Below are 27,653 nucleotides of genomic sequence, written 5' to 3' on the forward strand. Positions count from 1 at the left end.
AGCTGGCAATGTGCAAGTCACTGGTTTTATACCTGCCTCCCGCAGTAACAAGGGGACTGTCATCATAGATACGAAGGTAACAGCCACGGCACCTTCTCTAACTATGAAAGCTGTGCTAAAGGAGTAGTCCAAAACAAATTATGTACTCCAACAGCTTCAAGAACCAATGTAATAACAAATGCAGTACAGCTCACTCCTGCTGGAACAAGCACACAGAAGTCTGAAAGCAAGATCAGTAATTCAGGGAAACACTCCACTATTCCAAGTAGTTGCAAGAATAATGGAAAAACAAGATCAGTGCAGCCTACAGTGACAAACGACACACCGAAGAATGGAAAAATGAGCTTAAGACCAAAACAACCTTCAAGAATGAACCAGGATTTTTTCTACCCCAGAACAGGAAAAGTTGCAGTATAAAACTTTCAACAAATGTGCAGACAACCAACTTCTCTACGACGAGTTTGATAAAACAAACTGTAAGTGTAACTAAATCTAGGCTCCCATCAAATTCTTTTCAAGTTATCAATCTAAATATTCAGTCTCTAAGAAATAAATACTTTGAACTAGAAGTTGCTTTAGATGAGTTTAACATTGAGTGCTTGTGTCTTTCGGAGCATTGGTGTAGGGAATATGAATTAAACAACATCATTATACACCCTTGTAGATTAGCTAGCTCTTACTGTAGGGAAAATGCCAGAAGTGGTGGTGTCTGTATTTATACAAAAACAGGGATAAAATTCAAAAGGAGATGTGATATTGAAAAGTTAAGTGTAGAAATGCATTTTGAAGCAGCTGCTATTGACTTGTATGGTAAGCAAAGGAAAATGATAGTAATGATTGTGTACAGGTCACCATGTGGAGGTGTAGGCAAATTTTTTTCAAAACTAGAAATTATGTTAAACATTGGGTACAATGAAAAAGCTTCTGTGCTTCTTTGTGGGGATTTTAACATAAATCTTATGTGTAATGATATGGTTAAAGATAAATTTCTGAATCTTTTACAGAGTTTTAACATGTTACCCCATGTAATAGGTCCTACCCGAATAACACACACATCACAGACCCTCATAGATAATATATTCTCAAACAGATTCCAATGAAGTGGAGGTAAATAACACTGACCTTGGTTTATCTGATCACAATGCTCTTGTGCTTACTGTTCCCCCAATGCATGTGAAAAAAACATCTTGCCACACTTATTGTTATAACGTCAAGTTTAACACATATATTTCAGAACGACACAACACATATAAGTCACAGAGTAAGTTGACAAGCAAGACATGTGTACACGTTAGCATTCGAATGAGCACTGAGTCCCAGTCTAGCAGCCGCTGCTCGGCTGGCCGCTTAGGTGGCGCAGCTGCTGCATGGCTGGCAGACAGCGCCGCACGTAGAGGACACGCGTAATTGCGCAGAGGCGCTTTGAATGATCCGCGAGTCACAACACTTTTCCCCCCTTTGAAATTGTTGCACTGGTCTTGATGGAGGTGTCCTGGAGATGGCAACATCCATAGGCGTTGTTTGACTCACTGTAAAGTCTCGAGGAGGAGGCTTCCCGTACGGACGGAAGTTTCCCCAATGATGATGGGTCGAGATGACAGGAGACGTAGGGGTCGAATCTGCTGGGGCCCCATGCACGAATCTGCCCATTGCGACAAGTCCAGTTGATATGACAGGAGACATGGGCGATGTGTCGGCGTCCGTTGGAGGAGGAGGCGAGTAGGTTTGTTCTGACGGAGGATGGTCATCCGGTTCCTGCATGGGCACGTCTCCTGGTGGTGTCCGTTCTTGTGCTGGCATCGTGATGACGGTGAGAGGGCTGCGTTGTGAGTATTGAGAGATACCAAGATCCCGAGCGTCAGGTAGAGCCAAAGGTGGTGTAGCGGCATTCGGAACAGGTGTTGCTAGCACACGAGGCCAAAGCTGGTCCAAATGACGCACTGCAACACCCGTGTCCGTCTGGATTTCATACAGGCGTCTGCTTCGGTGTCTTAAGATGCGGCCCGGGCTCCATTTTGGCCGCCTGCCATATCCCCGTACCCAGACGAAGTCATCGGCGGTGAACCAGCCAAGTGAAGGCACCCGCGGCCGTGAGGTGGAAGGCCGCAGAAGATGAAGTAGCGTGTGGGGCTGTCGGCCATGTAAAGAGCTCAGCAGGGCTGTGGTCGCCCATGGGGGTGAAACGGTAAGATGCCAGAAACTGGAGAAGCGCATCATCAGCAGCAGAAGAAGTCAGAAGTTTCCGCATCTGAGCCTTAAATGTGTGGACCAGTCGTTCAGCCTCACCATTGGATTGTGGATGGAATGGCGGGGCCGTGACATGCATAACGCCGTGACGAGCACAAAAATCCGCAAATTTGGAAGAGGCAAATTGCGGACCATTATCAGTAACAAGAGTAGAGGGGAGGCCTTCCAAAGAAAAAAGGCGGGCGAGAGCACTGGTGGTTGCCGCGGTGGTAGGCGACGTGCAACGGACAATGAAAGGAGAGTTAGAGTAGGCATCAATTACGAGGAGCCAATAAGTACTTAAAAAGGGTCCCGCAAAGTCAGCATGAATGCGCTCCCAGGGCTGCTCAGGCAAAGGCCACGGTGACAAAGATGACTTCGGGGCAGCGGCCTGTGATGCACAAGGGCCGCAGGCAGCGACCATGTGTGCTATTTCAGAGTCGATGCCAGGCCAGTACACATGACAGCGCGCCAGAGATTTTGTGCGAGACACACCCCAGTGCCCTTGGTGAAGGAGGCGCAAGACCGAAGCACGCAAAGACGCAGGTACCACAACACGTGGCAAAGCATTGTCAGTGGAGAGGAGGATAACACCATCCCTAGCCGTGAGGCGGTAGCACAATGCGTAGTAGTTCCACAACGGATCAGAAGTCTTAGCGGACGGGCAATCTGGCCAACCCTTCTGAATACAGCGTAAAACCCAGGAGAGGGTAGGGTTAGAACCCGTAGCAGCCGCCAGCCTGTCCCCAGTGATGGGGAACCTGTCCACAACCCGCTGCTCGGCAACATCCAGGTGGAAACACAAAAGTTCGTCCCTATCGAATGCCTGATCAGGACCCATGGGAAGGCGAGACAGAGCATCAGCATTTGCATGTTGAGCCGTTGGCCGGAAATGAATCTCATAATTGAAATGAGACAAGTAAAGAGCCCAATGCTGGAGGCGGTGTGCAGCCTTGTCGGGAAGTGACGTTGATGGATGAAACAAGGAAACAAGTGGTTTGCGATCCGTAACAAGATGAAATTTTGAGCCATAGAGAAAAACACCAAATTTATGAGGAGCATAAATAATGGCCAAAGCTTCTTTCTCAATTTGAGAATACTTTTGTTGGGCATCCGTGAGCGTTTTGTAGGCATAAGCAATGGGTTGTTCCGAACCATCAGAAAAACGGTGCGCAAGGACTGCACCAACCCCGTATTGAGAGGCATCTGTGGCAAGAACAAGATGTTGGCCAGGTCGATAAGTAGCCAGGCACGGGGCCTGTTTCAGCATAGTCTTCAATTTCTGGAAAGCCGCTTCGCTTGACACGGACCAGTGAAAAGGCACGTTTTTATGCAACAGGCGATGCAACGGCTCAGCCACCGAAGCCGCAGACGGTAAAAACTTGTGATAGTATGCTATTTTCCCCAAGAAGGCCTGCAGTTCCTTAACAGATGTAGGGCGAGGAAGGGCATCGATCGCAGCGACAGTTTGCTGAAGCGGACGAATACCATCCCGAGAGAGTTGAAACCCCAAGTACGTGATAGATGCCTGAAAAAATTGTGATTTCTGAAGATTACACTTATGACCAGCAGTCTGTAAGACATGAAAAAGTGTGCAGAGATTTTGAAGATGTTCTTCAGTGGTGGAGCCAGTGAAAACAATGTCGTCCATGTAATTGATACACCCAGGGACAGGGAGCAATAATTGTTCCAAGAATCACTGAAAGAGAGCAGGGGCGCTAGCAACCCCGAATGGCAAGCGTTGGTATTGATAGAGGCCGAAAGGCGTGTTAAGGACCAGAAACTGCCAGGAAGCAGCGTCGAGAGGAAGTTGACGATAAGCTTCCGACATGTCAATTTTAGAAAAATACTGGCCTCCAGCAAGTTTAGTGAACAGTTCTTCAGGACGGGGCATAGGGTAAGTGTCGATGAGGCATTGAGCATTTGCAGTGGCTTTGAAATCGCTACAGAGAGGAATATCACCATTTGGCTTAGCAACTACAACGACAGGAGAGGACCACTCACTGGAAGTGACAGGAAGCATGACCCCTGAAGTAGTGAGACGATCCAACTCCCGTTTTATCCGATCACGAAGGGCCACAGGAATGGGTCAAGCCCGAAAAAGCTTAGGCCGAGCAGTGGGTTTGAGCGTGATATGAGCTTCAAAGTCGTTTGCACGGCCTAAACCAGGAGAAAAAAGGGACGAAAATGTCGTCGACAAGGAATCCAGTTGAGCATAAGGAATAGCATCAGAGACAATATTGACAGAGTCATCTATGGAGAACACAAAAACGCGAAAGGCATCGAAACCAAACAGATTTTCTGCGTTGCTCTGGTCGACCACAAATATGGGAACAGTGTGAACAACGGATTTGTAAGATACCTCAGCATTAAACTGTCCCAAGAGAGAAATCTTCTGTTTATTGTACGTCCGTAATTGCCGAGTGACAGGTGACAGGAGTGGAGAACCCAACTGAAGACACGTCTGAGAATTAATTATAGTGGCAGCAGAACCGGTATCCACTTGCATGCGAACATCTCGACCAAGGATTTGGACAGTGAGGAATAACTTCCCTGAAAGGGAAGAATTGCAATTGACAGACAACACAGAACCAGAATCAGCGTCATGTTCATGAACATCACGTATGCGGTCGGATTTGCAAACGGAAGACACATGACCTTTCTTTTTGCAATTGTGACACACAGCCCAACGTTGGGGACAATTCTCGCGTGAATGTTTCGTAAAACACCGCGGACATGAAGGAAGTTGCCGGGGGTTTTGCTGCAGTTTCTTAGCGGGTTGTTTACGGCTAGGCCGAGGCTGCGCAATGGAGAGAACTTCATCTAGAGTCGGATTCGCCAACTGAAGGGCACGTTGCCGAACTTCTTTGTCGGGCGCCGACCGGATAATAGCATCCCGTACCATGGAATCGGCATAGGATTCTTTGTGAACGTCAGTAACAAATTGACACTTTCGACTGAGGCCGTGAAGTTCAGCAGCCCAAGCGCGATAGGATTGATGTGGTTGTTTTTGACAACGATAAAAGGCAACACGAGAGGCTACCACATGCGTTTGCTTTTGAAAATAGACAGACAGAAGTGAGCACATTTCAGCAAAGGACAAAGACGCAGGATCCCATCCTCGTCGCCAATTGTTATAACGTCAAGTTTAACACATATATTTCAGAACGACACAACACTTATAAGTCACAGAGTAAGTTGACAAGCAAGACATGTGTACACGTTAGCATTCGAATGAGCACTGAGTCGGTGGTCCCAGTCTAGCGGCCGCTGCTCGGCTGGCCGCTTAGGTGGCGCAGCTGCTGCATGGCTGGCAGACAGCCCCGCACGTAGAGGACGCGCGTAATTGCGCGGCAGCGCTTTGAATGATCGGTGAGTCACAACACTTATAAAAGAATTTTTTCTAAAGAAAAGTGCACACATTTTGACGGCACCAATGAAAGCTGGACAGATGTGAGATCAGAATCAAGTGCAAATAATGCATATAATACCTTTTCTTCTATATTCATGCCACAATTTGAAATGTGTTTCCCTACGAAGTTAGTGAGGTCCAAGTCTTCAGAACAAAAAGCACACAAACCTTGGATAACTACAGGCATTAGGATTTCCAGTGTAACCATTTAAAGACTGAACCAAGAAATTAATACTTGTTCAGATCCACAGTTTGTAGAATATGTAAAAACATACAGAAAAATATACCGAAAGGCAATAGCAAAGGCAACGTTGCTGTACAATGACAATTTAATCAGTAAATATGGGACATTGTGAGGAATGAAACTACTACCTTGGGAGTAGAGGAAGAAATAATACTCAAAAGCAGTGAAAATTGCAATATAGAAAAGAAGGAAATGGCAAACTATATTAATAACTATTTTTTAAATGTACCACATTCACTAAACTTAAACTTCACAAACCAAAAAATAATACATGCCTCAAGGGTTGCCTGCAGAATGAATATTCCTTCAACAAATGAACAGGAAGTAATTAGAGAGATTAGAAGCTTAAAACCAAAAATGGCAGCAGATGTTGATGAAGTACCAGTTTCAATCATAATAAGAACTGCAGTGCAGATTGCAAAACCTTTAGCACATATTGCAAATTTATCCTTTAGTGAAGGTTTGTTTCCTCAGTGACTGAAGATCTCAAAAGTGAGGCCACTATTTAAAAATGGAGACAGGCATAAAATAGAAAACTACCATCCAATATCACTTCTTCCTGCTTCCTACAAAATATTAGAGAAAGTGATGAAATTGAGAGTCACTAGTTACCTAGACAATAGTAAACTTTGGAATAGTAATCAACATGGTTTTCGTGCAAAATGAAGCACAGAAACTGCAGTCATAGACTACACCCAAGAAATACACTACTGGCCATTAAAATTGCTACACCATGAAGATGACATGCTACAGATTCAAAATGTAACCGACAGGAAGAGGATGCTGTGATATGCAAATAATTAGCTTTTCAGAGCATTCACACAATGTTGGCGCTGGTGGCGACACCTACAACGTGCTGACATGAGGAAAGTTTCCAACCAATTTCTCATACACAAACAGCAGTTGACCGGAGTTGCCTAGTGAAACACTGTTGTGATGCCTCGTGTAAGGAGGAGAAATGTGTACTATCACGTTTCCGACTTTGATAAAGGTCGGATTGTAGCCTATCACAATTGCAGTTTATCATATCGCAACATTGCTGCTCGCGTTGGTCGAGAGCCAATGACTGTTAGCAGAATATGGAATTGGTGGGTTCAGGAGGGTAATAAGGAACGCCATGCTGGATCCCAACGGCCTCATATCACTAGCAGTTGAGATGACAGGCATCTTATCCACATGGCTGTAACGGATCATGCAGCCACATCTCGATTCCTGAGTCAACAGATGGGGATGTTTGCAAGACAACAACCATCTGCACGAACAGTTCGACAACGTTTGCAGCAGCATGGACTATCAGCTCGGAGACCATGGCTGCGGTTATCCTTGACGCTGCATCACAGACAGGAGCGCATGTGATTGTGTACTCAATGACGAACCTGGGTGCACGAATGGCAAAACGTCAGTTTTTTGGATGAATCCAAGTTCTGTTTACAGCATCATGATGGTCACATCCGTGTTTGGCGACATCGCAGTGAATGCACATTGGAAGCGTGTATTCGTCATCTCCATACTGGCATATCACCTGGTGTGATGGTATGCGGTGCCATTGGTTACACGTCTCGATCACCTCTTGTTTGCATTGACGGCACTTTGAACAGTGGACATTACATTTTAGATGTTTTATGACCCGTGGCTCTACCTCTCATTCGATCCCTGCGAAACCCTACATTTCAGCAGGATAATGCACGTCCTGTACGGGCCTTTCTGGATACAGAAAATGTTCAACTGCTGCCCTGGGCAGCACATTCTCCAGATCTCTCGCCAATTGCAAACATCTGGTCAATGGTGGCCGAGCAACTGGCTCATCACAATACGCCAGTCACTACTCTTGATGAACTGTGGTATCGTGTTGAAGCTGCGTGGGCAGCTGTACCTGTACACGCCATCCAAGCTCTGTTTGACCCAATGTCCAGGCGTGTCAAGGCCGTTATTATGGCCAGAGGTGGTTGTTCTGGGTACTGATTTCTCAGGATCTATGCACCCAAATTGTGTGAAAATGTAATCACATGTCAGTTCTAGTATAATATATTTGTCCAATGAATACCCGTTTATCATCTGCATTTCTTCTTAGTGTAGCAATTTTAATGGCCAGTTGTGTAATGCTAAATCACAGTAAGACTCAGTTTTTGCAGTTTCTAACACACAATACAACTAAACCTAATGTTTTAATTTTACAGAATGGGCATATGATTAGTGAAACTGAACAGTTCAAATTTCTAGGTGTTCAGATAGATAGTAAGCTGTTGTGGAAAGCCCACATTCAGGGTCTTGTTCAAAGACTTAATGGTGCCATTTTTACTATTCAAACAGTATCTGAAGTGAGCGATCGTTCAACACAAAAATTAGTCTACTTTGCTTATTTTCATTGGCTTATGTCATATGGTATTATATTTTGGGGTAACTCTTCCCATTCTAAAAGGATATTTTTGGCTCAGAAACGGGCGCTTCAGGCAATAAGTGGTGTAAGTTCACGAACCTCATGTCAACCCCTGTTCATGAGTCTGAGTATTTTGACATTGGCCTCTCAATATATATATATTCCTTACTGTCATTTCTTGTTAACAATATTAGCTTATTCCCAAGAATAAGCAGATTACACTCGGTTAATACTGCAGAAATCAAACCTGCATTTGGATCAGACTTCCTTAACTCTTGTGCAGAAAGGTGTGCAGTATACTGCTGCATCCATTTTCAATAAGCTACCACTCGAATTCAAAAATCTTAGCAGTAATCTATGTGCTTTCAAACCGAAACTGAAGAGTTTCCTCATGGGTCACTGCTTCTATTCTGTCAAGGAGTTCCTTGAAAAATCAAGCTGATTCTTATTGTATTGTTGATTGAGTTTACTTAAACCTATGGACTGACTTTTTTTGGGTTCATAAACATTTATTTTTATCTGTTATAATTTTTATGTTGTAATATCATGTACTGACATGTTCCATGACCTTGGAGATTTGCTCTGCAATTTGGTCCCAGGAAACGCGATACGTAAATAAATTTTAAAAAATCATAGAGCCGTCAAACTAAAAACTGTGCCCAGTTCTTGCAAAAAAGCACAGCTCACACCTGCCTACAAGAAGGGTAGCAGAAGTGATCCACAAAACTACTGTCCAATATCCTTGACATCAATTTGTTGTAGAATACAATGATGTATCTTGAACAGAATGACCTCCTCAATGCCAAGCAGCATGGATTGTGAAAACATTGATCATGAAAAACTGAACTTGCACTTTTCTCACATGACATACTGAAAGTTTTGGATTAAGGCAGTCAGGTAGATGCAGTATTTCTTGATTTCTGAGAAGTATTTGACTCAGTAGCACACCTATGCTTATTGCCAAAAGTTCAAAAGTGTGATCATATGTCATAGCAAGCAAAATTTATGACTGAATTGATGACTTGTTGGTAGAGAGGATGCAGCATGTTATCTTGGATGGAGAGTCATCATCAGATGTAGAAGTAACTCCAGGTGTGGCCCAGAAAAGTACGTGGGGACCCTTGCTGTTCATGAGTATATTAATGACCTTGCAGACAATATTAATAGTAACCTCAGACTTTTTGCAGATTATGCAGTTATCTATAACAAAATACTATCCGAAAGAAGCTGGATAAATATTCAGTCAGCTCTTTGTGAGATTTCAAAGTGGTGCAAAGCTTTGCAACTTGCTTTAAATGTTCATAAATGTAAAATTGTGCATGTCACAAAATGAAAAAAATATGGTACCCTATGACTTTACGAGGTGCATTCAAGTTCTAAGACCTCCGATTTTTTTTCTAATTAACTACTCACCCGAAATCGATGAAACTGGCGTTACTTCTCGATGTAATCGCCCTGCAGACGTACACATTTTTCACAATGCTGACGCCATGATTCCATGGCAGCACCGAAGGCTTCTTTAGGAGTCTGTTTTGACCACTGGAAAATCACTGAGGCAATAGCAGCACGGCTGGTGAATGTGCGGCCATGGAGAGTGTCTTTCATTGTTGGAAAAAGCCAAAAGTCACTAGGAGCCAGGTCAGGTGAGTAGGGAGCATGAAGAATCACTTCAAAGTTGTTATCACGAAGAAACTGTTGCGTAACGTTAGCTTGATGTGCGGGTGCGTTGTCTTGGTGAAACAGCACACGCGCAGCCCTTCCCGGACGTTTTTGTTGCAGTGCAGGAAGGAATTTGTTCTTCAAAACATTTTCGTAAGATGCACCTGTTACCGTAGTGCCCTTTGGAACGCAATGGGTAAGGATTATGCCCTCGCTATCCCAGAACATGGACACCATCATTTTTTCAGCACTGGCGGTTACCCGAAATTTTTTTGGTGGCGGTGAATCTGTGTGCTTCCATTGAGCTGACTGGCGCTTTGTTTCTGGATTGAAAAATGGCATCCATGTCTCATCCATTGTCACAACCAATGAAAAGAAAGTCGCATTCATGCTGTCATTGCGCATCAATATTGCTTGGCAACATGCCACACGGGCAGCCATGTGGTCGTCTGTCAGCATTCGTGGCACCCACCTGGATGACGCTTTTCGCATTTTCAGGTCGTCATGCAGGATTGTGCGCACAGAACCCACAGAAATGCCAACTCTGGAGGCAATCTGTTCAACAGCCATTCGGCGATCCCCCAAAACAATTCTCTCCACTTTCTCGATCATGTCGTCAGACTGGCTTCTGCGAGCCTGAGGTCGTTTCGGTTTGTTGTCACACGATGTTCTGCCTTCATTAAACTGTCGCACCCACAAACGCACTTTCGACACATTCATAGCTCCATCACCACATGTCTCCTTCAACTGTCGATGAATTTCAATTGGTTTCACACTATGCAAATTCATAAAACGAATGATTGCACGCTGTTCGAGTAAGGAAAACGTCGCCATTTTAAGTATTTAAAACAGTTCTCATTCTCGCCGCTGGTGGTAAAATTCCATCTGCCGTACGGTGCTGCCATCTCTGGGACATATTGACAATGAACGTGGCCTCATTTTAAAACAATGTGCATGTTTCTATCTCTTTCCAGTCCGGAGAAAAAAATCGGAGGCCTTAGAACTTGAATGCACCTCGTAATATCAGTGAGTTACTGTTGTAATTGGCTAACTCATACAAATACCTGGGTGCAACACCTCATAGTATATGAAATGGAATGATCACATAGGCTCAGTCTGGGGTAAAGCAGGTGGTAGACTTCAGCTTATTGGTAGAATAATGGGGAAGTGCAATCAGTCTACAAAGGAGATTGTTTACACATCACTCGTGCTACCAGTTCTAGGATATTGCTCAAGTGTGCGAAACACATACCAAATTGGACTCACAGTGGATATTGAACACATACAAAGAAGGGCAGCTTGAATAGTCACAGGTTTTTTTGGTCCACTGGATGATGTCACAGAGATACTGAAGAAAATGAACTGGTAGACTTTTGAAGATAGACATAAACTATCCTGAAAAAGTCTATTAATGAAGTTTCAAGAACCAGGTTTAAAAAATGATTCTAAGAATGTGCTACACTCCTCTACACATTTCTCACATAGGGATCATGATGATAAGATTATAATAATTACTGCGTGCAAAGAGGCATTCAAACAATCATTCTTCCCATGCTACCTACATCAATGGAATGGGGAAAACCCTAACGACTGGTACAGTGGGACGCACACTCTGCCATGTGCCTCATGATGATTTGCAGAGTATAGGTGTAGATGTAGATGTATATGTATTTACAGGGTACAGTCATGGTTCCCTTAGGTTTAAACAACTCAGTGCAGTGAGTTGTCTTGCAATTTTTTGTCATAACTGGTAGAGCCTTTTTTGTAGCTTAAAAATGGTTTGTAGATTCTGCTCATTTGTCCTCCAGAACATTATTACATAACTAATTACAGAATGAACATATGCAAAATATGTTGTTCTGGTGCATAAGCTACTACACACAGAATTTATTACTCTAAGTTACTCTAAGTTACCTGTATTTGCTTCCCAAGGGCACTTGTATGCTCAGTCCACTTTAACTGTGTGTCAGCATGCATCCGTAGAAGTGATTTTCATACACATTCTGTGAGCTCATCTTCCACTTTTAAAGAGTTATTTTTGGATTTTCTGCATATGTGGAAGCTAATGTTGTTGGGTATTTTACATTCAAGGTTAATTTGTTGTTGCCTACCCACCTGCATACATGCAGCAGTGCTTCTTCAGCTTTGTCATTTAGTATACTTGGTGATGCATCACTGATTATAATGTAATGTTACTGTCATCAGCAAAGAATAGTGTTCACTGTGTCTGACACTCTGGGGAAAATCATTGATATACACTCCAAGGAAGGGAAAAAAAGAGAAAAGAAAAATAAATAAATAAAATGAAAAAAGATGCACCATGAAGGAATTACCCAAATTGGATGGAAATTAGTAGATGTGACGTACATGTACAGACAAACAAATTATATCACTGTTTCAAAAAAATTGGATGACTTATTCAAGATAAAGATCCTCACAAACTGAGCAAGTCAGTAATGTGTTGGTCCACCTCTGGCCTTCATGCAAGCAGTTATCTGGCTTGGCACTGATTCATACAGTTGTTGGATGTCGTCTTGACAAATATCATACCAAATTCTGTCCAATTGGCATATTAGATTGTCAAAAGAGTGAGCTGGTTGGAGGACCCCACCCATAATGCTCCAAACATTTTCAATTGTGGAGAGATCTAGCAATCTTGTTAGTCAAGATAGAGTTCGGCAAGCATGAAGATAAGCAGCAGAAACTCTCACCATGTGTGAGTAGCTATTATCTTGCTGAAATGTAAGCCCAGGAGGGTTTGCCACGAAGAGCAACAAAATGGGGAAGGTCCACAAATTGGGTGTATGGGTACTGCATGCTCTAAGCCAAAACCACAAAAATCATCAGGTGGCCATATGTACATCTCTGCTTGCTCATCATCAATTGGCTCATGAACAACAGACTATTGCTATCCTGCTATTGCTATCCTGTATTGGGCAACAAAGAGAAGTCCAAGGAAGCCAAGTCTGGAGAATAGGGGGGATGTGAAACGAGTTGGAATACTATTTCCATTGGTGACAAGAAATGGTGTCATGAGAAAAAGAAAGGGCTGGTTGATCCCAAACAAGGCAGCAACTCCCCACACAAAGACCTGCAGACATCTACAAAAGACAATTTTACACATCTGGTGGAATAGTGACCATGTGGTGTCCTACGAATTGCTTCCCCAAGTTGTTAACATCATTGCTGATATTTATTGCCTACAACTGAGATGTGTTACAGACACAATTAAAGAACGACAATTTGGAAGACTGCATGAAATGTTGCTACTCCACAATAATGCCCATCCACATTCTGCTAAACTGAAAAAAAAAAAAAAAACACTATACAGGAATCAGGTGGGAAAGTCATTCCATACCAATGTTACTGAATTAAACAACCTTCAAGGAACTTTCTTACAAGATGAAAATGTGCTAAAACATGGCTTGATGAGTTCTTTGCTTCAAAACCACATGTTTTCTACAGTCACAGAATTGAAAAGTTACCCTAGTGTTGCCAGACTGTTGTAGAAGTGAAGGAGAATATGTTATTGATGACTAAAGTCTCTCTTACATGTATCTGTTGTGTTTATTAAACTTATGGAAAAATGCTATGAACTTATGCACCAATCTTATATGAGGGGCATTTGAAAAGTCTGTGCAAAAATAAAAACTACTAACGTGTTTGGGGTAAACCTTTTTTATTTTTTGACATAGTCTCCTTTTAGACTTATAAACTTTATCCAATGCTGTTCAAATTTGTTGATCCCTTCTAAATAATAGGAATTGTCCAAGTCTGCAAAATAGCTATTAGTTGCTGCAATCACCTCCTTGTTTGAATAAAATCTTCATTCTGCCAGCCATTTATTCAAATTGGTGAACAAAGAGAAGTCCAAGGGAGCCAAGTCTGGAGAATAGGGGGGATGTGAAACGAGTTGGAATACTATTTCCATTAATTTTGTGACCACAACTGCTGAGGTGTGTGCTGGTGCAGTGTCATGATGGAAAAGGACTTTTTTGCGATCCAATCACCGGTGTGTTTCTTGCAGCTCGGTTTTCAAACAGTCCAATAACAATGAATAATATACACCTGTAATAGTTTTACCCTTTTCTAGATAGTCGATGAGGATTACTCCTTGCAGATCCCAAAAGACAGTCATCATAACCTTTCCAGCCGAAGGGATGGTCTTCGCCTTTTTTGGCACAGATTCTCCCATGTTACACGATCGCAGGTGCTCCTGTCTGTGATGCAGTGTCAAGGGTAACCGCAGCCATGGTCTCCGAGCTGATAGACCATGCTGCTGCAAACATCGTCGAACTGTTCGTGCAGATGGTTGTTGTCTTGCAAACATCCCCATCTGTTGACTCAGGGACGATCCATTACAGCCATGGGGATAAGATGCCTGTCATCTTGACTGCTAGTGATATGAGGCCGTTGGGATCCAGCACGGTGTTCCATATTACCCTCCTGAACACATCGATTCCACATTCTGCTAACAGTCATTGGATTTTGACCAACACGAGCAGCAATGTTGCGATATGATAAACCGTAATCATGATAGGCTACAATCAGACCTTTATCAAAGTCGGAAACATGATGGTACGCATTTCTCCTCCTTACACAAGGCATCACAACAACGTTTCACCAGGCAACGCCAGTCAACTGCTGTTTGTGTATGAGAAATTGGTTGGAAACTTTCCTCATGTCAGCACGTTGTAGGTGTCGCCACCACTGCCAACCTTGTGTGAATGCTCTGAAAAGCTAATTATTTGCATATCACAGCATCTTCTTCCTGTCGGTTAAATTTTGCATCTGTAGCACATCATCTTCATGGTGTAGCAATTTTAATGGCCAATAGTACATTATTAATCAAAGCCATTCACACACAATTAAACCAAGAAGACTTACCATGCAACTGTGGTATCACCACTATTAGACTGCTGAGTTTGGCAGCATTCTGAAACACAACAGTCAACACAAAATGTTCCAAATGATGCCAAATTTTAATAGTCAGTACTTGGGTACTGGCAGCCCATGCTACAGCTAGTCTATTGAAGGCTTGTAACACAGTACTTTATGTAGATTACCAATTAATAGTCAAAACTCTTGAGCAAAAAAAAGTTTTACGACCACTGATGTAGATGCTTGATTTAATTATGAATCTCTAGTCAAAGGCCAGCAGGTAGTCAACCTCACAAAAGAAATCCACCAAGAAATTCTCAAATTAAATATATAGGTCAGTGATTATTATAGCCACAAGTGGATGAGAAGAGCTTTTGGTCACCAGTTGCCATGACTAGATACAATTTATTCCTAAGGATGTGCAAGTAGGGACAGCCAAATCAGATCAGAAAGGTCAGCTCGGTGCTATACTACCATTACTGACAACCAACCAGAAGAATCTCCTGCCAATAAGTTATGGCTTGAACAAGAAACAACATTCACAGATTTTGGCCATTCTACATCAATTTTTGGGTGCATTTAAGTCCAGAGTGGAGAGAAGGCAGACCAGCCACCACCGTGTGAAATATCGTATCAATACTTGGGATCACACCATCTATCAGCCTGCATATAATGTGTCTCCAGCTGGACAACAGGTAATTCAGAGTGAATTGGAGAAGATGCTGCAAGATGACATTCATTACAGAGTTTCTTGGTTTTCCCTGTAGTCCTTGTGAAGAAAAAATATGTCACATGGCATTTCTGTGTCATTATTGGTGGCTCAAAAAAATCGCCAAAAATGATATATGGTCTCAAGGTTGACAAGGCTTACTAGGATAAGATTGCTTTCATAACACCAGATGATCTCTCTGAGTTCAAAGGTATGTTGTCTGGTCCAGGAAATTCTCAAGCCACATCTAGTGCACAATCAACAATCTTATTTGACATTTTATATGGATGATCTATGCTTGGCAGATGGATAAAACTGTTGTTTTCTCAAAGACATTGTCAGAACGTCTAAACTGCTAGACAACAGTGCAGAAGTGTGTTCATGACATAAGTCTTCATCTGAATAAAAGAAAATGTCTCTGTGGCACCCAAGAAACAAAAATCTTGGGGTATCTAGTTAAAAGATCTTGTTCTGATCCAGAAAAAGTAAGAGCAATAACAGATTTTCTAGCTCTTTGGCACAGTCATAGCCTAAAAGACTATCTCAGAATGTCTTCCTACTAAAGATGTTTCTTAAAAGATTTCAGTTGCAAGGCATGACCAACATAAGAACTGCTGTATTGAGATGCCAAATTTTCTTGGAGCAAGGAGCAAGAGAGTTCATTTTTATTGTTAAGGAACCATTGGTGTCTTTACCAGTCTCAGTACTTTTTGACAATAGTTCCAAGACAGAACTACACACTGATACTAGTGGTTATGGAATATGTGCAGTTGTAATTACTCTATGACTGAGAAAGGGTGTCTTGGAGTTATTTGGACAATCAGTATATTATTACCCTATTTATATGGCAGGCTTTTTGCTATTGTGAATGACCACTATTTTTTGAGCTGACTGATAAGAATTAAGAATTCATCAAGATGACTGGCAAGGTGGACACTGAAGATTCAGAAATACAGAACTGAAGTAATATACAGATATTGAGAGCGATGCCGAGGATGCCAACTATCTTTCCTTGGATCCACTGGAACAGCATTACAGCACTGGTGATATCCCAATCACCACTGCACCAACTGAGACTGAAATTGAACAAAGGGAAGATCAGACATTACTGAACAAAATGGAGGCCTTAGAGGAGGAATAACTTATTGAAGGAGAATTCAGATTAATAGATGGAACATCGTATAAAAGGAATTACCACCCATTGGGACAGAAATTGTTGCTTGGCACTGCAGAACATTTACAGCCAGCCACATTGAAGTGTTTTCTATTTTCATGATGCTCTATCCTCAGATCATCAGGGATTTGTGAATATGACTGATCCAATCAGAAGCAGGTATCATTAGCCGGATTTCTACAGATCTGCCAGGCATTATGTAAGTCACTATAGGGAATGTCAACAACAGAAGCCTATGCCTATGATCCAAGACATCTGGCATCAATCTCTCCTGCAGTTTCTCCATTACACAAGTTTAAATTTGGTTCTTGAGTTGGTTTCTCAAGTCAACAAATGGGAATAAGTGGATAACAGCATGCACTGATTACTGTACCCTATAGACTGTCACCAAGGCTGTACAAACTGCCACAGTTTTGGAGATTGACTGGTTTCTTGCAGCAGACATAATTTTGAAGCATAGAGCATCATGATTATTGATCTCTGAACATGAAAAATTGTTTCAGTCATGCCTGGTGTCAGAAGTTATTTCATGATGCAACATCGTCCACAGGATAACAATTGCCTACCATCCACAGGCAAATGTCCTCCTATAACATTTTAATAAGAGGCTAACAGACATATCCTTATGTATGTTAATGACGTATGAAAGCTGGGGATATAATACTATCTGTTGTGATATTTGAATGCAACACAACAAAGCAAGACACTACAGATTTCATGAGATTTTTCCAGATCCTTGGTCAATAGTGTGTAACAGCAACTTCTATGTATGCTCAATAGACATGTTTTCAGTGTAAAGTGATAGTTCTATGCTCTTGAAACTGCTACTAGATTCCAGATTCTACACAGCAATAGGAGCAGTTGTTCACCTGTATGTTGCAACATAAAGCTAAAGTACTTTAACTGATTCACTCTTTTCCCAAGTTTTGTGATCTTCTTTGCAGAATTATTTTCGTTTTCCATGTGTGTCTCATTCGCTAACACCTACCTTAGTCAGATTTCTGTGAAAGTCTGTTGATCACTGCACTCTGAAATACTGTGAAAGCAGACTAAATGTTCTCAGACCTCATACTCTATCAAGTCATTATATATCTGTGAGTTTTGGTGAAATGCTCTGCAGTGGCCAAATAGTAAGTGAGTGTCATGTGGTTAGTGAAATAAAAGAAGCTATAGAGCTCAAAATATCTAATACCTTCAACAAAATGGTAGCTTGCAGCTTAGTACTTTGTAGAATTCGTTTATTGTGAGGTTATTGTGAGCACGGCAGACACAGGATGAAAAAATTGCTATACAGCTGTGGACTAAGTACCTATGATGTCACAGCTGGTACCATAGCTACATAAAGATGAGCCCAGCAAACACATGGCAGTCAATTACCACTTGATGATGGCCACAGCATACTTGGTGGAAAGTTGATGGGTACATAACCATTTGATGAGGTTGGAAGCTTGAGAGGATTTTATTGTCATATAACCATAAGACCATGCATTAATGAACAGTTAAACACATTTAATATCTTCTGACTTATTTCACTTTCATAAGAACCATTTTATGTAGGACCTGTGCAAGGAACAGTAACCTAACTTCTTCTTTCTTGTAAATATATATTATGTATTCTTATCTCCTTCCATAACTGAGTGGTCAGTGCAGCTGACTGCCATGTGAGGAGCCAAGGTCAATTTCCTGGCCCTGAGCTAGTTGACCAAATAGTGCTGGTTCCAGGGTCAAGAAACACAGCAATGACTGGGAGAGCAGTGCACTGACCACATGCCTCGTCATTCCGTATCTGATGACACCATTGGCAGAGGATGACACAGCAGTTGGCCAGGCCCGATTGATCCTTCTGGGTCCAGAACAGAGAACTTTATATTTTTTATTTATTATGTATTCTCATTTTATCACATATTTTACATCCTTGAGGATCTCCTGACAATAGATCTATTGAACCAAGAGTATATCTAATCTAATCCAAAGCAGTGTAACAGGTCTATTTATAACACAGAGTATGAAAAATGTAATCTGAATTTTGCATAGTGTGTTATGGTCCTTTTTAAGATATCACTATTGCAGAAATTTACGTATTCTGCAGAATAATTTGAAATTATGTTTAACTCTATTTGATCAAAACCAACATAACCATAACATTGATGCAAAAAGTGGTCCATGTAGTATGACATTGTGGTTAGCGTCACTGGACTCTAAGAGTTCAAAGTTGTGCTGTTTGGGCTGTGTCACTCTCCAGCCACCTTAGAATATATGATGAACAATCTGCTTTGATATCTTAAATTAACAATGTGACTTTAGTATCTCAATAACGTTTTCATTGTTCTGAAAACTTTTGAAAATCTTCTAAGGCACCTGACAAGTCTGTTGAAGTGTGTTCAGACTGCAGGCCTCTGCCTATATCCAAAAACTAAAAAATAAATAAAAATCTTAGGGCATTTAATGAATGGCAAAGGAGTTCATTCTGAGCCAGAGAAAATAGTCACAGATTTTCTGATGCTTTGGGAGTTTTATGATGTTGGAAGTTTTCTATGAATGTGCTCATACTACTGGCAATTCATAAAGAACTTCAATACCATGGCACATCCCTTACAAGAACTACTTAACTCTGAACTACTGCAGGGAGACATGAAATTTGCCAGGTGTGTGGTGCAAGGAAGATCTTTCCTTTTCCTTACGGAAGTGCTAACATCATCTCCATTTCTTGCATTGTATGATGAGAATGATGAGGCAGAACTTCACATCAACACTAGCTGTCATGGGATACATACTGTTCTAGTGCAAATTCAGAAAGGTGATGCAAAAATGTTCTCATTATTCAGAGTGAGATTTTCACTCTGCAGGGGAGAGTGTAATGATACAAAACTTCCTGGAGATTGAAACTGTGTGCCAGATGGAGACTTGAACTCGGGACCTTTGCCATTCATGGGCAAGTGCCCGTGAAAGGCAAAGGTCCCGAGTTCGAGTCTCAGCCCAGCACACAGTTTTAATCTGCCAGGAAGTTTCATGTTCTCATTATGCTTCAAGAATATTCTCCAAGTCTGAGATGAACTACACTACAACTGAGAAAGAGTGTCTTGCAGTAGTTTGGGCCATCAACAAGTTCCAGCCTTATTTATTTGGAAAACCATTCACTGTTGTGATATACCACCACTCTCTATGCTGGCTGATTACCCTGAAGAGCTTTTCACGTCAATTGGCAAGATGGGCACTGAGGCTTCAGCAGTATGTCATCACAGTAGTATACAAAAGCAGATACAAACACAAGGATACTGACTGCCTTTCAAGGAGTCCTTTGAAAGAACTCAGCAACATGGATGAACTTTGTCATCATTACATTAAATAACATTGCTACTGAACAGAGGGAAAATCTAGCACTGTTGAAAACCATAGATGCCTTGAAAAAGGAGGAACTGACTGAAGGAAAACTCCAATTAATAAAAAGACCATTATATAATAGGAACTGTGATCCAATGGGATAGAAATGGTTGCTCATCAACCCAGCTCATCTATGGACAGCTATCCTGAAGTATTTCCACAATGTTCCAACATCTAATCATTTGGTATTCAAGAAGACTCTAGGCAGAACCAGATGCAGGTATCATTTGCCAGGTCTCCACTGATCTGTTAGGCACTATATGAATCACTCTAAGGACTGCCAACTGTGGAAGTATGTGCTGCAGTTACCTCCATGGCATCTGCTACCAACCCAGCCTGCATCAGTACCATACCACTGAATTGGAAACAATCTCTTGGGGAGATTCCCAAAATCAACAAACAGGAATCAATAGATAATACTCTGTGCTGACTACCTCTCTCTTGCTGTGTTGTTACCAAATCTGTGCCCACTGCCAAAGCTCTGTAAATTGCAAATTTTCTTTGTGGAACACAACAGTGTGAAGCACAGAGCACATTGTGTGATGATCTATGACTGTGGAAAAGATTTCCAGTTGAGACTAGTATTGGAGGTAATTTCACGTTGCAGTGTCACCCACAGGATGACAACTGCGTGCCACCCATAGACAAACTGTCTCACAGAATGTTTTAATAAGACATCGGCACATATGTTCTCAATTTACGTTGATGTCAAACAGAGTGATAGGGATACAATACTGCCTGTCATGACACTTACACACAACACAGCAAAGCAAGACATATGTTAGTGACCCTGTTTTTCCTGCTCCGTAGTTCCATAGTCAAAATGGCAATGGATTGACTGTTCCTGTTTCAACCGGATGAAACTCAGAATGACTACATAAAACCCCTCATCACGAGGACCAGAGAATCAAGACAACTGGCTCACATATGAGCCCTGGATGCTGAAGGAAGACCAAGGGTGCTGTAATGACAAGCACCAGCTGGTGAAATACAGCCCAGGAGAGACAGTAAGGATTTTTATGCCTGTGCAGGAAGTAGGAATCTCAGGAAAATTAGTGAAGTCCTACTTTAGAACTATCATATCCTTCATGACAGATGAATCTGGGTATTATGACCCTTCATCAAGAAGACAAAAGCACAGAGATATCACCCATGTCTTCTGTAAGAAGACCTACTGTAGTCCTGAGATGCTGATTGCTGATGGCACCTTCTCGTTCAGAGAAATAGAAGACTCACTCAATGAGCATAACGCTTTGATGGGAGGGGTACCTTCAATGGTCTTCATGGTGAAAAGGATATGACAATATTGCCAGAACGCAAGGATGTGTCAGTGCTGCCATACAGAGAACCACTGACAACACCTAGATTCAGGTTACTGTAGTCAGCTCCATTGCATACTTCTGAAACTTCAGGGCACCGTTTCTCCAGGAGAGGTAGCACTGCCATGAGCTGTGATGCATGGAGTGTGGCACAATGATTAGCGCCATTGGCTGGTGTGCTGTGAGTTACCATATCAAACCTGACCACCAGCAGTTATTTCTTATTTAGTATTTGTCATTTCTGGAAGCTTTTCAGACTGTCTTATGTTTGTAATGCTTGTATATTTCTGGAATGTTTGCTTTTTGTATAAATAGCTGCACTCTCCATCTGGGAGTTCAGTTCTGTTCTGGCTGTACAATAGTGTTAGTAATAAACATGCTTTCAGTACTAAGTATCAAACTTCACTGATGACCCTGCCATCAGATTTGAGCTCTATTATGACTTAGACATAACCATATCACCAAAGTATTCCATTCTCTATTCTGTTTCTATGACCACCATAATGGTTCCTGCTTTCTTTCTTCTTGTGCAGTATTATTTGTGTTCTGTCTTTCACATAGTTGTGCTTCCTGACAGATACAATCCCTGTGCTATAACTTGTTGAGATATCACATTCAACATTTTTTATGATACTCTACCACTGACTGTATTTAATACACTTTTATCCTGCCACATGTACCATTCTTCTTCTCTTACATACCCATGCATTATATGCTCATCACATACGTCACTGTTTCATTTCTTCAATCCTTTCAGGCACACTGACTATGGTCCATGCCCAAATACACTCCTGGAAATTGAAATAAGAACACCGTGAATTCATTGTCCCAGGAAGGGGAAACTTTATTGACACATTCCTGGGGTCAGATACATCACATGATCACACTGACAGAACCACAGGCACATAGACACAGGCAACAGAGCATGCACAATGTCGGCACTAGTACAGTGTATATCCACCTTTTGCAGCAATGCAGGCTGCTATTCTCCCATGGAGACGATCGTAGAGATGCTGGATGTAGTCCTGTGGAACGGCTTGCCATGCCATTTCCACCTGGCGCCTCAGTTGGACCAGCGTTCATGCTGGACGTGCAGACCGCGTGAGATGACGCTTCATCCAGTCCCAAACATGCTCAATGGGGGACAGATCTGGAGATCTTGCTGGCCAGGGTAGTTGACTTACACCTTCTAGAGCACGTTGGGTGGCACGGGATACATGCGGACATGCATTGTCCTGTTGGAACAGCAAGTTCCCTTGCCGGTCTAGGAATGGTAGAACGATGGGTTCGATGACGGTTTGGATGTACCGTGCACTATTCAGTGTCCCCTCGACGATCACCAGTGGTGTACGGCCAGTGTAGGAGATCACTCCCCACACCATGATGCCGGGTGTTGGCCCTGTGTGCCTCGGTCGTATGCAGTCCTCATTGTGGTGCTCACCTGCACGGCGCCAAACACGCATACGACCATCATTGGCACCAAGGTAGAAGCGACTCTCATCACTGAAGACGACACGTCTCCATTCGTCCCTCCATTCACGCCTGTCGCGACACCACTGAAGGCGGGCTGCACGATGTTGGGGCGTGAGCGGAAGACGGCCTAACGGTGTGCGGGACCGTAGCCCAGCTTCATGGAGACGGTTGCGAATGGTCCTCGCCGATACCCCAGGAGCAACAGTGTCCCTAATTTGCTGGGAAGTGGCGGTGCGGTCCCCTACGGCACTGCGTAGGATCCTACGGTCTTGGCGTGCATCCGTGCGTCGCTGCGGTCCGGTCCCAGGTCGACGGGCATGTGCACCTTCCGCCGACCACTGGCGACAACATCGATGTACTGTGGAGACCTCACACCTCACGTGTTGAGCAATTCGGCGGTACGTCCACCCGGCCTCCCGCATGCCCACTATACGCCCTCGCTCAAAGTCCGTCAACTGCACATACGGTTCACGTCCACGCTGTCGCGGCATGCTACCAGTGTTAAAGACTGCGATGGAGCTCCGTATGCCACGGCAAACTGGCTGACACTGATGGCGGCAGTGCACAAATGCTGCGCAACTAGCGCCATTCAACGGCCAACACTGCGGTTCCTGGTGTGTCCGCTGTGCCGTGCGTGTGATCATTGCTTGTACAGCCCTCTCGCAGTGTCCGGAGCAAGTATGGTGGGTCTGACACACCAGTGTCAATGTGTTCTTTTTTCCATTTCCAGGAGTGTATAAAGTGTAGCACTCCCCAAGAGTGACAGATACCTCCCGTCAGCAATCTTTTCTCTATATTGGGAAACTTTTATAAATTTCACTCACTGCTGCTCCTTTCCCATGTTTTCTGCCATTCTCTCATTAATTTATTTCTAATTTGCAATCAGCTTAATCACCTACAATTTTGTAGAACTTCTCTATATTCCTCTATATCTTACAAACTGATCAATGGCAACAGCTCCGATCTTCTTGTGTTGGAGAGTAAGTCATAGCAAGACTTCTCCCTATGTGAGGCACAGCACATCTGTCAATGTTACCACCCTCAACCTATGAGCCCAAGCACTATCTTTGTGAGTCATAATGTACTGTGATATCTGATTAAATGGCTTCCAAAATCCTTTTTGGCCTACATTTTCAATTCTTTGCAGAAAGTGACATCACCTCAGAGGGTACTGTATCTGTCAGGAAAACAGCTTACATTTTTAACATGAGATAGGTAGTTCTGTTTTCATCTGACATGTCGCCTAAGTACCTACATGTCTTTTATTCTTTGTAAGGTCTCTCACCCAGTCCTGACTATATGATTATTGTCATTGAAAGATACTTTCAATAATTTATTGACCATTCTTTTTAGCAACAACTTTCAGTTTATTTTGCAGACACCATTTATTCAGTAACTCTTTTTTACCCTTTACATTGTCTTTAATATGTTCCTTGGATCTTTCAGTCTTGGCAGTTGTATAACCACACAAGCTGTTACTTCTCATGCTGTTGTCTTTTTTTAACATGGGTTCTGTGCCTACCGCACAGCACTTGTTGCCTGACAGATAGTGATATGTGTACTAAATTCACCCGCGCATGCGCCCCTTTTTATAATATGTATGAATTACCATTTAAAGAAGAATTCTTATTTCAGGGTAAAGTGGCAACAAATGAACATGAATTAGCAGAAGCTGTCCACTGGATTCAAAATATTGAAGGTCCTGCAGTTCTGGAAGTGAAAATCTGCCAAGGCAGTCGAAAGGAGCTGGGAAGGCCAAACAGAACACCTTTACAAAATAAATCTGATTTCATGAATTTCCTAGCATTTTCCTGAGTAACAAATGTAATCCAGTACCGACACTGTGATCTCTGTGTTACCACTATGTGTTGCATTAACTCAGTTGTATTAACACTCAGTGACTCAATCACTTATGAAAGAACAATTATTTAAAGTAACAGAGCAGAATTCTTCTTAAATGTATTGATCCTGCTCTGAATATATATGTTCATTAACTGTTTCACCCAATGTGTTCTGTAAACTGTATTTGTAATAAAAATAATTATTCGTAATCTGAATTGTTTTTTAGTTGTTTGAGATTGAGTGAAATTCTTACATCACTGAGGCAGATGAAGATAGAATGAAAGTATTGCCACTTCCAACCTACTCTTTTCTTTCCTAAAGCCTGTTAATTGTTACCTTTCTATGACAGGAAATGTTAGGAAGAAGAATTGAAGATTAAACTAATGTAATTTATTTAGTCAGTCAGTCACGCCACATGCACATATAGCACTTCAATTTTTACCTAATGATGTAAATGAAAACATCTAGTTCAGAATATATAGAAATCATTACTGTTTCATGACTGCATCACTAAAAATTTGTTATTATTATATTTATTTGCTAACAAAAATGGTTTTAATACAATTAATTTTATACAATGTAACACTTATTCCAGTTTTCTGTAGTACTATTAGGTCTACAACTTTGCTTCCACTGTTTTTTCTAAAAGTTCGGGGCTTTACTGTGAAAAACTTACAAGAAATTTATGATTCATAGTATTGCCCATCACTGACCACTACATTCTCCCATCTTTCAGATAGCATATGAATCCCATGGCGGAAGAACTGGGCGTCTTTTGTGGGGATCCATGAATCGATTCAATTTTGCACTTGTTCATATGATCGGAAGTGCTGGTCAGCAAGACTGTACAACACTGACCGAAAAAGGTGGTAGTCAGAGAGAGAAATGTATGGAGAATATAGCAGGAGGGATAGGACTTCTCATTTCAATGTTTCCATGTATATTTTGACAGGTTTTGCGACATGGGGTCGAGCACTGACCTGCTGCACTATTACCTTTATGTGTCTATCGCTGTATTGTGATCGTTTGTGTTTCAGTGCTGGGCTCAAAGGCATCAATTGCTTTCGATAATGATGTTGTGTGATTGTCTTCATCTGTTTCAATAGCTATGAAAATGTTCTGCCTTCCACCTCCATGCCAATCTTTGACATCAAAATCACCATTCTTAAGGCGTTATAAACATTCTCTGCACATTCTTCCACTAATAGTTCCCTCACCACTGGTCTTACCCAGCATTTTAAGAGCCACAGCCACAGATTTCTTCATATTAAAACAGAAAATTAAAACTTCTCACAAATGGCGAGAAATGGGTATGTAAGTTGACATACTTAGTCAAGAATAACCTTACGATGCAATTACAAATCGACTAATAATTTTATGTGTTTACAGATGCCTAAGCTTATATTGTATTACACCTATGACCAACCACCTGAACCCCACTTGCTGCTACTGCCGTCTATTGCAAAATGGTGGAAGCAAAGTTGTAGACCTAATAGTATCAGATTCTTCATTAATACCTATGAACTCCTTTTATTTTGATCCCAACTTCCTTTGCACATGATTCCTATAAGTACCTCAATCAGAGCTGCCTTGAGAGGTGGATAACAGGAGGAAGCCCTGCTGCTAGTCCAGAATATTCCCCTGAACTGCTGAACTGGAATTCACCTATTTTTTTCTATTTGTTCGGCTGAAACGTTTCCTATGAGAAACATGTACTGTGTGAAGGAGAATTCCTGGCACCAATTGCCTTTACTTGTGGTCTATTACAGGTGATACTAGGTATGTTAGAAAAGATGTCTCATAACCTACTGTAATGCTCTCATGATAGCATCAAAGAAATTGCGGGCAGTGGGTCAAATTCAGAAAAAACTACTATTCTCTGCTGACTGACAAAACTTTTTGACTTGTACTGGAAAAGAGGAAGTTCTGGGTTTCATGTACAATCAGACAAAGTGGCAATTTGAGGTAGATTTTTGCTTATAACTATCACTGGTGTGTTTTGTAGACTGTTGTTCCTTTCATTATATTACTATTTTTTTCATTCATCCCTGCACTTTTCTTTTATCAGTGTAGAAATACCCTATGCATTCAATTTTAGGGTCGATTATGGTTTAACATTCCATTAATGAGGAGCTCATTAGATGTAGGTCACACGCTCAGACTGGGGAAAGATGAGGAAAGAAACCAGTCATTTCCTGGCACTGTCAAATCTTGATTTTGTGACTGGTATTTGAACCACAATGCTCCTGAATGTGAGTCCAGTTTCTTACCACTGCACCACCTTATTTGATTATTAGAAATACTAGATTTGGAGAATACCATCACATCCACCAGCAATTACACCAAAAAGTGATTCAATACACAAAGGGAAACTGTAGGTCTTGCAAAGCCTGCACCACTGGTCAACAGACTAAGTTCACTGATTATCCAGTTCTCTCAGACAGCATGGATTTTCAACTGACCAGTAATACATATTGTGAATATAGTGCATATTATTTGTAAATTATGCTTCATCAACAAATAAAATGTTGTAGTTTCCACAAGACACAGAAATGTTTCTTTTCAACCATGCCTAAGAGATAGCGTGGCATTATGCATTGTCCCAGTTGTGATCGCAGCCAGATTCCATACTCTCTTACTAATGTGTGGCGCAAAAGACAAATTATGTGATGTATTGCTCCACAAATTTATACAGAAACATTTATTTGTGTACTCACGTTAATCCTCAGCATTACTACACTACGCCATCAATCTAAATAAGCTAGTCTCACTTTGACCCACAAGATGGGTTAAGACTTTGACTACTCCACTATTTAGCTACTGTCAGGAAGACTCCAAAATCTGAAAACTGGACTGAATATGCACGCTGCTAAAAGTTCATACACCACTTCCAACTGGCTCGTAGTAGCTTCTACTGATAATCTGCACCATAATAAAACAGGAATACAGTTCAAAG

The 27,653-nt window shown here is 41.9% G+C and overlaps 1 protein-coding gene across 1 annotated transcript in view; it reads left to right on the forward strand.

Moving 5' to 3' along the window:
• LOC126183190 (phosphonopyruvate decarboxylase-like) overlaps window positions 1-24,912 on the forward strand; it is a 109,424-nt gene extending 84,512 nt beyond the window's left edge. Inside the window, exon 9 of the mRNA XM_049924933.1 lies at window positions 24,491-24,912. Within this exon, the coding sequence (XP_049780890.1) occupies window positions 24,491-24,670 (180 nt within the window). The 3' untranslated portion in view covers window positions 24,671-24,912. The remainder of the gene's footprint in view (window positions 1-24,490) is intronic.
• Window positions 24,913-27,653: the final 2,741 nt, after the last annotated feature.

The sequence above is a fragment of the Schistocerca cancellata genome, chromosome 4, assembly GCF_023864275.1.
Source record: "Schistocerca cancellata isolate TAMUIC-IGC-003103 chromosome 4, iqSchCanc2.1, whole genome shotgun sequence".
NCBI lineage: Eukaryota > Metazoa > Arthropoda > Insecta > Orthoptera > Acrididae > Schistocerca > Schistocerca cancellata.